The sequence below is a fragment of the Mobula hypostoma genome, chromosome 7, assembly GCF_963921235.1.
Source record: "Mobula hypostoma chromosome 7, sMobHyp1.1, whole genome shotgun sequence".
In the NCBI taxonomy this organism is placed as follows: Eukaryota; Metazoa; Chordata; class Chondrichthyes; order Myliobatiformes; family Myliobatidae; genus Mobula; species Mobula hypostoma.
Genome location: NC_086103.1, coordinates 77,273,538 through 77,286,027, shown reverse-complemented (window position 1 = coordinate 77,286,027; position 12,490 = coordinate 77,273,538). Strand labels below are relative to the sequence as shown.

Genomic DNA, 12,490 nt, shown 5'->3' with positions numbered 1-12,490 from the left:
TCGTCAGGCCCGAAACATCGACTATACCTCTTCCTAGAGATGCTGCTTGGCCTGCTGCGTTCACCAGCAACTTTTATGTGTGTTGCCGGTCTATAATTTCCTTTCTGCTGCCTCCCTTCTTTCATAAAGAGTGGAGTGACATACGCAATTTTCCAGTCCTCTGGAACCATGCCAGAGTCCAATGATGTTTGAAAGATCATTACTAATGCCCTCACAATCTCTACCACTACGTGTTTCAGAACCCTAGGGTGCAGTTCCCCTGGTCCAGGTAACTTATGTAACGTTAGGTCTTTCAGCTTTTTGAGCACCTTCTCCCTTGTAATTGTAACTGCAATCACTTCTCTTCTCTCACACCCTTCAACACCTGGCACGTTGCTAGTGTCTTCCACAGTGAAGACTGATGCAAAATACTCATTTAGTTTAGCTGACATCACCTTGTCCCCCGTTATTGTTTCCCTGGCCTCATTTTTTAGCGGTCCCATATCCATTCTCATCTCTCTTTTATTGTCATATACTTGAAAAAGCTTTTTCTACGCACCTTGATACTGTTTGCTAGCTCACTTGCGTATTTCATCTTTCCCTCCTAATGATCCTTTTAGTTGCTTTCTGTAGGTTTTTAAAAGCTTCCCAATCCTCTATCTCCCACTGATTTTTGCTTTGTTGTATGCCCTCTCTTTGCTTTTACGTTAGCTGTGACTTCCCTTGTCAGCCACAGTTGTAGTGTTTTGCCATTTGAGTATTTCTTTGTTTTTGGAACACATCTATCCTGCACCTTCCTCATTTTTTCCAGAAACTCAAATCCCTTCCAGCATCTCCTGCCAATTTACTTTGGCCAACTCCTTTCTCATCCCACTGTAATTTCCTTTACTCCATTGAAATACTGCTATATCAGACTTTATCTTCTCCCTATCAAATTTCAAGTTGAACACAATCATATTGCGATCACTGTTTCCTAAGGGTTCCTTTACCTTAAGCTTTCTAATCGCCTCCAGTTCAGTAAATAACACCCAATCCACTATAGCTAATCTCTTTGTAGACTCCACAAAAAACTGCTCTAAGAAGCCATCTCATAGGCATTCATCTAATTCATTCTCTTGGGATCTACTACCAACATGATTTTCCCATGTTAAAATCTCCTATGACTATCATAACACTGCCCTTCTGACATGTGTTTTCTATTTCCCATTGTAATGTGTGGTCCACATCCCAGCTACTGTTTGAAGGCTTTTAAAGAACTGTCATCAGGGTCCTTTTACCCTTACAGTTTTCTAACTCAACCCACAAGGATTCAACATTTTCTGATCGAATATCACATCATTCTAATGACTTGATGCCATTTTTTACCAGCAGATCCATGCCACCCCCTCTACCTATCTTCCTATCCCTCCAATGCAATGTGTTACCTTGGTCATTCAGCCCCCAACTACAACCATCCTTCAACCATGATTCAGAGTTGGCCACAACAATCTAATAGTGCAACAAGATCATCCACCTTATTTCTTATACTCAGTGCATTGAGATATAACACTTTCAAGTACTATATTTACTACCCTTCTTGATTTTGCATCCTTAATGCAGTGATACTCACCCTGCCGGCTACAATTTTGTCCTGTCATCTGCCTGTCCTTCCTGAAAGTCTGACTGCATGCTATCTTTGCTTTTTCACCATTGTTCCTATCCTGAGTGCCTTCACTCTAGTTCCCACCCTCCTGCCAAATTAGTTTAAACCCTCCCTAACAGCTCTAACAAATAGTTGACGTTTCGGGCCTAGACCTTTCATCAGGTCCTGAAGAAGGGTCTCAGTATAAAACATGGACAGTTTATTCTTTTCTACAGATGCTGCCTGACCTGCTGAGTTCCTCCAACGTTTTGTGTATATTACTTTGATTCCAGCATCTGCAGATTTTCTCTTGACTATGAATAGAATGCTGCTCTTTTCAACATAAGACCGTAAGACACAGAAGCAAAATTGAGCAATTTGGCACAACGAGTCTAATCCTCCATTCGGTCATGGCTGATTTATTTTCCCTTTCAACCCCATCCACCTGCCTCTCCTTGTAACCTTCGATGCCTTTCTGATCAAGACCCTATCAACCTCCACTCTGAGTACATCCAATGACTTGGCCATCTGCCACATGGGCAATTATTCTACTTACTTTGAAACCAGCACATCGAAATGACCCTAGGCCTCATGATGATTGCTGAGATGGGCATGCAGAGAACGCCTTGGATCATTCAAATTAAGCTGTTTTAAAAATGCTGTTTAAGTTTCAAATGGGAGCCAGTGACCAAATTCAATGATACTTAATGAACATGCAAACAAAAAATATACTCACTTGGTAAGGGAGCATCAGTGAAAAGATAAACAAGAGTTATCATTACTGTAACAGTAACTCTTATCTTCCTCTCCCTGAATGCTGCTCGACCATTTTCTAGGATTTTTGGTGTTTTGTTTTCAGATTTTCATTATCTGCATTTAAAAAAAAATTCAATCAGTGTTATTCTTCTTGCCTTCTGTAGTTTGGCAGCATATTTATCTCCAAATCTGGTATCAGATGATAGACGGCTCAACATTCACTGCTTGAAAAGACCAATTTCCGGCTGATTTCCAGCCTGGCGTTTGACATGATTTGTTCTCTTCCAGAAAATTCTATCAGATGGTACATCAGTTCTGCACTGTTTCGCACATGGAATAATGAACACTCTGCAGTAACAACAATTCAACAACTATTGTTCAGCTTCCCTGAGAAGGTCCGGCCAAGCAGTGATGCCAGTCCATTGGTCAAACTGGTCCCAAATAAGGTAAAGCCCCTTCTGATCTTCTATTCAGGCACTTCCAATATTTAAAACATTGAAAGCAACAGATAATGAAGATATAAATGGTTTATCTCTTAAATCTTGGCATGGTATTATTAGTTAATTGGATACTTCTAGGATAGTATAGACTCAATGCATTTCTATATTGTTCCATAATCACGTAGAAAACCTACAGCACAATACAGGCCCTTCGGCCCAAAAAGTTGTGCCGAACATGTCCCTGCCTTAGTAATTACTAGGCTTACCTAAAGCCCTCAATTTTTCTAAGCTCCATGTGCCGATCTAAATGTCTCTTAAAGGACCCTATCGTATCCGCCTCCACCACCATTGCCGGCAGCCCATTTCATACACTCACCACTCTGAGTAAAAAACTTACCCCTGACATCACCTCTGTACCTACTCTCCAGCACCTTAAACCTGTGTCCTCTTGTGGCAACCATTTCAGCCCTGGGAAAAAGCCTCTGACTCCATCATGTCCTCATGACAACCTTGGACTGCAGTCTTATGGTAAATCTCATATTCTCATTTCTCATGACATCAAAAAAGACCATTTGGCCCATTGACCAGTGCCAGCCCCTAGAGCAATCTTGTTAATTTCATTACCCTATTTCTTTTACATTCTCTCACATATGCCCTTCACGTTGTCACAAGTACTCCCACCACCTTCCTACACCAGGGACAATTTATAGTGGCCAATTAACCTAACAACTTGTATATCTTGGGGATGTGGAAGGAAATAGGAACACCTGGGAGAAACCCATGGGGACACAGAGAGGACAGGATTGAACTGCGCAGCTGGGGTTCTGAGACTGCAGTATGACTACCAAAAGTGCTTCCCACATCTGCACAGGTAGAGCATGGGTCTTCAGTTTGCCCGTTCTGATTGAGGAATATTCATTTGAGGACAGCTCCTTCGTAGACAAACCATAAACACATGAGATTCTACACAAATCTTAAACACATGAGATTCTACACAAATCATAAACACACGAGATTCTATAGATGCTGAAAATCCACAGTAACATACACAAAATGCTGGAGGAATTCAGCGGGTCAGGCAGCATCTATGGAAAGGAATAAATAGCCACCGTTTTGGGCTGAGACCCTTCATTGGAGCTGGAAAGGACCGGGGAAGGGCCAGAATAAGAAGTTGGGAGGGGTTGCGGGGATGTAAGGAGTACAAGCTAGAAGATGATAGGTGAAGCCAGGTGATGGGGGAGGGAAGATGAAGTGAGAAGCTGGGAGATGATAGGTGGACAAAGGTAAAGGACTGAAGAAGAAGGAAGAAGAAGGAAAGGGGAGAGGACCATAGGAGAAAAGGAGGGAGGAGGGGCTCCAGGGGGAGGTGATAGGCAGATGAGGAGAAGAAAAGAAGTAAGAGGAGAGTCAGAGTGGGGAATGGAAGAAGAGGGATGGGGGAGGGAGAAAACTAACACTTTTTAGAGGGAGTGCCATCAGATTGGAAGCTATCCAGACAGAATATGAGGTTTAGCTCCTCCGCCCTGAGGGTGGCCTGGTCATGGCAGTAGACCAAGGCATAAACTGACATGTCTGAATGGGAGTGACGATTGGAATAAAATCCTTCATAGGCAACTCGGTTACCTACACAATCAGAACAGTTTGGGAAATGAATATATCCATACGTCATGCTATGCTCCACCTAATTTGCTTCAAGATAGCTATCGCTTTCTGTACTGGAGTGCCTCATCACTACCAACTATTTCATCCAAACAACATGGTTTTAAAAGCTGAATCCGTGTGTACGGTGAAGGCCAATGTTTTGGGTGCAATTCTCTGACGGTAGAAATATTTTGCATTATCAGGTGCATGTTGCTTCCATTCATTTTTAACCTTTCAGAAGATAGATAATTACCTTGTCTGATTTAGTTAAACATGAATCCTTAGCTGAATGGTTGTATTTCATTGCACCACACAGCGGTCTGAGAGTTTGATATGTCTAAGACAGTATCTGTTTGTCTTTCCACTACAGGATTGTGATCATGGTGGCAAGCTGAAGGCTTCTCAAGAAAAGTTCATGTCTGAGAAACTAAATGACTGTAATTCCAATTCAGGGACTGACACCCAGAATCTCTCTCCAATAATATCCCATGCCATCACATCACTCTACGTCTTCATAGCAATTGTCGAAAATGCCATTTGAAAGGACGTTTTATGAAGACAGGAGAGTCTGTTTTTTTTTATCATGCCTTGTCTCTAAATGTGTTTGCTTTTAAAACAACAACCAAATGCCTGAAGAATAGCTTGAACCGAGAAAATAGTTTGTGAAGATAGCCAATCGATTTAACATTGCTAAGGTATCAATCAGAAATGTAATCGGGCTTATTCCATACCAGTTTAACTTACATTATAGCATAATTCACTAAAGTTATAAAAGCCAAAATTTCTTTATGCAATTTCCAGCATAGCCAATATGAGTGCGTAACTGAGGTCTTACTAACATTAAATGCTTAACAATTCCTTCTTAATGTCTTTCTGGGAAGAATAGCATTATATCCAGACACTCTGTCAGTTGAAGTTATCCATTTAGGTATTTTTTAACTGAACCACGTCTATGGGACTGTAGATGTTCTCGAACTGATTATATATTTATTTTTCAGAAGGGAGTTAAGTGGCAGAGACCATTTACTAACATTTAAAATAAAAGACTGTAGAAGCTGTACAGTACTACAGACCACCTAGCCAGGTAAACCTTCATTTTGGAATGTCACTGTATCAAAATGAGGTCTGAATCTCATATCCTGCAGATGTGAGGTGTGACCACGCTTCCTCCAGTTCTTGCTCACTGACTTGGGATCAGGAGATAATTGCTTCCGCTCTGCCTTTGTGGACTCTAATGTGCCCAATGAGGCCACTGTGGGAAATGAGACACTTCCGCAAACCGGGCAAGAGGTAGCTGATGGCATGGGTGGTGGGGTAGTTTGTGAGATGGGCTTCAGTGAACACCCCATGGGCTTGAAGTTCTCAGTATAAACCCCATATATTTCTTCTCCATTCTGAGTAGTCATGGGCAAGGATTCCCTGGAATTAGTATCATTGTTGCCTTTTTTCAAGAAGTCTTTGGGCACATTATTACGGCTTTTTACAGATGTCTCATCAATGGAATGACACCATGAAAGGTGAATCTGAAAGGACAACGGTAGAAACAAAGTATTAATTGTGCTGCAGTAGGCAGCTGGAACCGTCTCTGGATTATCAAACGAATGAGAGGATAACCAAATGAGAGCAAAGCACTGAATACCACTTCTTAAAAGGCAGAGCAGTTTCCACCGTAACCGGTGTGTCCTGCGGTTAAAGTACTGGTACTCATCTACTCACTGTGATCAAGGGTGCAATGCTTTCCATGGCACAGGTCAAAGAAGTGTTTTTAAAAAGTAATCACCATTGTAAATAAGAAAACTGGTATAGTGATTTTGGGAAGTGCAAGCTCACACAAACTGCAATCACCAGATAATCTCTTTTCATGGTACCTAGTGAGGGATAGCTCTCTTCTCTTCCAATAGTGTCACAGCATAGTTACCCTGTACCAATGTCTCCCAAGTGTCACGTTGCACCTCTATCTTATACTATACATTGTTTGTAAATAAGTCTGATGCTTTAATTGTTATAATGAATGAAATTGTGGCATAATCTGCTGAGTCTTGTTTAAGAAGTAACCTTTGAAATCTATTGTTAGTAATCTAACAGCACTGTCATTTTGTGTAGTAAATGTTTTTGTAATGTGACATACGACAGCTGCTGTCATCTTCGGATGGTGTTGGAAAATGACTGTGAAAGCATAGACAGCTGGACCGCATGGCTGTGGTGAAAAAATCAATTTGAAAAGTAAATTTACTGTCACATTATATATATTTTATCAGTGATAACAGATTAGATGATTGTAAAGTGCTGGTCTAATCTTTGGATTCAAAAGTAATTCATAAACTACTTGAAAATGACTACTTTTAGTATCTGCTACTGAGGATTTTTCAGAGGATTGGAGTCCTACAGTTTACTGAGAGTTATCTGGCGTCTTCTACAAATATATTCTGTCTATGCTTCAGTGTATGCTGTTGCTGAATATCTCGACTATACATTCAGCACTGAGCCAGGTAGTCTGATGGTTAAGTTCCTTATCTCTGCTGAGTTAGTTGTCCTCATATGTGTTTTTAGAGATTTTGAGGGTTTACTTGTGACTTGTTCACTAATAAAACACAAGTCAAGCTACACTGTGATAATGAAATTAGAAGATTGTTCACTTTTTACAGCAGAGTTATTATTGGGGAGGTTATTGAAATTGTCAACATGATAAGCCATAAAAACCTAAGGAGCTATCTTTAAACCATTGTCTGGAATTTCCCGTCCAATATTTAACACCAGTTTCAACAGTAGATCTGCTGACACTTTCATTGCTAAAGCATATGAGCCAAATTGGAATAAGGAACCATGTACAAATCACATTATACATGATGGAGTTTTTATGGAGACAATTCATAACAACCCAGGTGAAAATTCAAAATTCTGTGAGTTCTGTGACCTCCTATGACCTCCAAAGGCTGATTTACAAACATTCCCGAATTGTTGTCGCAGTTAAAATATGGTCACAGGCACTTGCAGCTTCATTCCAGGTCACTGCAACTAATCAATACCAACTCTTGTTGTTTGCTGCTCTCCGCTACATGGTGGTGGGGGGGGGAATACTCAAGTTCTATACTCAAGAGGAGAATGCCTTATCTACTTCAGGATAAGGATTTATCAATATTTAATATAAAAATATAGAACAAGCAGAAGCGCATAAGACATAACAGCTGAATTAGGCCATTCAGCCCATCAAATCTGCTCCGACAGTCCATCATGGCTGATTTATTATCTCTCTCTATCCCGTTCTCCTGCCTTATCCCTGTAACATTTGACACCCTCACGAATTAAGAAAGTAGCAAGCTCCGCCTTAAATATACTCAATGTCTTGGCCTCCACAGCCATCTGTGGCAATGAATTCCACAGATTCACTACCCTCTGGCTAAAGAAATACCTCCTTATCTCCATTCTAAAAGGACGTCCTTCTATTCTGAGGCTGTGCCCTCTGGTCCTAGACTCACCCACTGTAGGAAACATCCTCCCCCATCCACTCCATCTAGTCCTTTCAATATTCGTTAGGTTTCAATGAGATCCCATCATTCTTCTAAACTCCAGGGAGTACAGGACCAGAGCCATCAAACACTACTCATATGTTAACCCTTTCGTTTCCAGAATCATTCACATAGACCTCCTCTGAGCCCTCTTCAATGCCAGCACGTCTTTTCTTAGAGAAGGGACTCAAAACTGTTCACAATAATGCAAGTGCAGTCTGTCAATGCCTTATGATGCCTCTGCTAATACATCCTTGCTCTTATATCCTAGTCCTCTCAAAATGAATGCTAACTTTCCACCTGCCTCCCTCACCACTCACTCAACCTGCAAGGTAACCTTTATGGAATTGGGCACAAGGACTCCCAAATCCCTTTGAAACTCTGATTTTTGAATTTTCTCCCTGTTTAGAAAATAGCCCACACTTATATTCCTCTACCAAGGTGCATGTCCATACACCTTCCTACACTATATTCCATCTGCCACTTCTTTGCCTATTCTCCCAATCTATCTAAGTTCTTCTGCGGACTGACTGTTTCCTCAACACTACATGCTCCTCTATCTATCTTCGCAAATAAAGGGGACCTTTTCTGGTTCCCTGAGACCTTTTCTGAGACCTTTGGCCTCAAAGCTATCAAATCCATCATCAAAATCATTGGTATATAATGTGAAAAGAAGAGATCCCAACACTGTTCCCTGCTGAACACCAGTAGTCACCTGCAGCCAACCAGAAAAGGTCCCCTTTATTTTCACTCTTTGCCTCCCGCCAGTCAGCCAATCTTCTATCCATGCTGGCATCATTCCTGTAATACCATGCACTCTTGTCTTGTCAAGCAGCCTCAGGTGCGGCACCGTGTCAAAGGCCTTCTGAAAATCTAAGTGAGCAACAGCCTCATCCTGCCTGTTATTTCCTCAAACAATTCCAACAGATGTGTCTGGCAAGATTTCCCCTTTAGAAAACCATGCCTACTTTGGCCTGTTATGTGCCTCCAGATACCCCAAGCCGCATCCTGAATAATGGACTCCCAACATCTTTCCAAACACTGAAGCTAGGCCAAATGGCCTATGATTTCCTTTCTTCTGCCTCCCTATTTCTTAATGAGTGCAATGAGTGAATGGTTCCTCTGGAACCATTCCAGAATCTAGTTAATCTTGAAAGATCATTGCTAATGCATCCACAATCTCTTCAGCTACCTCTTTCAGAACCCTGAGGTGTAGTCCATCAGGTCCAGGTGACCTATCTACCCTCAGACTTTTCAGTTTCCCAAGCACTTTCTCTTTAGTAATAGCACCTTCACTCACATCTTGCTCCTGACACTCTCAATTTTCCAGCATACTCCTAGTATCTTCCACAGTGAAGACTGATGCAAAATACTTATTAAGTTCATCTGCCATTTCATTGCCCCCAATTACTACTTCTCCTGTGGTCCAATATCCACTCTCGCCTCATTTTACACTTTATATATCTGTAAAAGCATTTACCATATAACCATATAACAATTACAGCACGGAAACAGGCCATCTCGGCCCTCCTAGTCCATGCCGAACACTTACTCCCACCTAGTCCCACCAACCTGCACTCAGCTCATAACCCTCCATTCCTTTCCTGTCCATATAGCTATCCAATTTAACTTTAAGTGACAACATCGAACCTGCCTCAACCACTTCTGCTGGAAGCTTGTTCCACACAGCTACCACTCTCTGAGTAAAGAAGTTCCCCCTCATGTTACCCCTAAACTTTTGCCCTCCTCTCAACTCATGTCCTCTTGTTTGAATCTCCCCTACTCTCAATGGAAAAAGCCTATCCACGTCAACCCTATCTATCCCCCTCATAATTTTAAATACCTCTATCAAGTCCCCCCTCAACCTTCTACGCTCCAAAGAATAATGACCCAACTTGTTCAACTTTTCTCTGTAACTTGAGTGATGAAACCCAGGTAACATTCTAGTAAATCTTCTCTGTACTCTCTCTATTTTGTTGACATCTTTCCTATAATTCAGTGACCAGAACTGTACACAATACTCCAAATTTGGCCTTACCAATGCCTTGTACAATTTCAACATTACATCCCAACTCCTGTATTCATTGCTCTAATTTATAAAGGCCAGCAAACAAAAAAGCTTTTTCACCACCCTATCCACATGAGATTCCACCTTCAGGGAACTATGCACAATTATTCCTAGATCCCTCCGTTCTACAGCATTCTTCAATGCCCTACCATTTACCATGTATGTCCTATTTTGATTAGTCCTACCAAAATGTAGCACCTCACATTTATCAGCATTAAACTCCATCTGCCATCTTTCAGCCCACTCTTCTAACTGGCCTAAATCTCTCTGCAAACTTTGAAAACCTACTACATTATCCACAACTCCACCTATCTTAGTATCATCTTAGTATCATTTGTTATACTCTGATATTATTGGCTACTTTCCCTTCATTTTTTGTCTTTTCACTCCTTACTGCTTTTTTAGTTCCCTTCTATTAGATTTTAAAAGCTTCCCAATCCTCCAACCTCCCATTAATTTTTGCTATATTATATGCCTTCCCGTTTGCTTTTATGATGTCTTTGACTTTCCTTGTCTGTCGCAGTGCCTCCACCTCCCTTTAGAATACTTCTTCATCTTTGGGATGTATCTATCCTGCATCTTCTGATTTGCCCCGAGAAACTCCAGCCATTGCTGTTCTGCTGTCAACCCTGATAGTGTCCCCTTCCAATCAACTTTGGCCAGCTCCTCTCTCATGCCTCTGTAATTCCTTTTACTCCACTGAAATACTGGACTTTATCTACTCCCTCTCAAACTGCAGCGTGAATTCTATCTTATTATAATCACAGTCTCCTAATGGTTCCTTTACCTTAAGCTCCCCAATCTAATGTTGTTCATTAAACAACACCTAATCCAAATTGCCTTTCCCCCAGTGGGCTCAAGCACAAGCTGCTCTAGAAAGCCATCACATAGGCACTCTACAAATAGGCAATACAGCACCAATTTGATTTTCCCAATCTACTTGTATATGAAATTCCCCTATCACTATCATAACATTGCCCTTTTTACATGCCTTTTTAAAAATCTCCTATTGTAATTTGTATTCCACATCCTGGCTATTATTCAAAGGCCTGTAGGTAACTCCTACCAGGGTGTTTTTACCCTTGCAATTTCTTAACTCTACCCCAAAAGGATTAGGCCATAAGATCATAAGATATAGGAGCAGAATTAGGCAATTTAGCCCATCAAGTCTGCTCTGTCATTTCATCATGACTGATCCAATTTCTCTCTAAGCTCCAATCTCCTGCCTTCTCCCCATATCCCTTTATGCCCTGACCAGTCAAGAATCTATCAATCTCTACCTTAAATATGCATAAAGACTTGGCCTTCACACCTGCCTATGGCAAAGAATTTCTCAGATTCACCACTCTCTGGCTAAAGAAATCCCCCCTCATCTCAGTTCTAAAAGGACGCCCCTCTAATCTGAGGCTGTATCCTCGGGTCTTAGACTCTCCCACCATAAGACACATCCTCTCCACATCCACTCTATCAAGGCCTTTCACCATTCGATAGGTTTCAATGAGGTTACCCCTCATTCTTCTGAATTCCAGTGAATACAGGCCCAGAGCCATCAAACACTCTTCATATGACAAGCCATTCAATTCTGGAATCATTTTTGTACATCATATTCTATATCTTCTGATCCTATGTCATCTCTTTCTAAGGATTTGATTTCATTTTTTACCAACAGAGCAATGCCACCCACTCCGTCTTCCTGCCTGTCCTTTCGATACAATGTGTATCCTTGGATGTTAAGTTCCCAATTATGATTTTCTTTTAGCCACAACTCAGTGATGCCCACAACATTATACCTGCCAATCTCTTAACTGTACTACAATATCGTCTGCCTTATTCTGTGTACTGTTTCCATTCAAATGTAACACCTGCAGACCTGCTTTCATCCTGCTTTTTGAATTTGTATTATACTTCAGCTCATCCCATTGATTGCGTTTGCTCTGTCGTCTGCCGGTCCTTCATAGTCTCACTACACACTGCATCTATTTGTATACCAGTTATCCCATCCTTTGCCCTGCCATTCCAGTTACCATCCCTTTGCTAGATCAGAATAAACCCTGCTCAACAGCTCTGAAAACCGACACGCAAGAATATCCGTTCCCCTCAGGGTCAGGTGTAACCCATCCAGCAGAGACCAGAGAGATCAGATCTGAAACCCTACCCCTGCACCAACTTCTCAGCCACACATTCACCTGCCAAATCATCCTATTCTCACCCTCAGGGGCACATGGCACAGCGAGCAATCCAGCGATTACTACCCTGGAGGTCCTGCTTTTCAGCTTCCTACCTAACTCCCAACATCTACCACATCTTCTGGCTGCTGACGCTCCCCATTTAGAACAGTGAGGACCCAGTCCGAGACATCCCTGACCCTGGCACCTATGAGGCAAAATACCATTCGGGTTTCTTTTTATCATCAACAGAATCTCCTATCTGTTCCTCTGACTATAGAATCCATTACTAATGCATTACTCCCTTCCCTTCT

General features: G+C 41.6%; 1 protein-coding gene across 1 annotated transcript in view; it reads left to right on the top strand.

Annotated features, from left to right (window-relative positions):
* LOC134348961 (GDNF family receptor alpha-4-like) overlaps positions 1-7,066 on the top strand; it is an 81,852-nt gene extending 74,786 nt beyond the window's left edge. Inside the window, exons 7-8 of the mRNA XM_063052770.1 lie at positions 2,645-2,802; positions 4,808-7,066. Of these exons, the coding sequence (XP_062908840.1) occupies positions 2,645-2,802; positions 4,808-4,978 (329 nt within the window). The 3' untranslated portion in view covers positions 4,979-7,066. The remainder of the gene's footprint in view (positions 1-2,644; positions 2,803-4,807) is intronic.
* Positions 7,067-12,490: the final 5,424 nt, after the last annotated feature.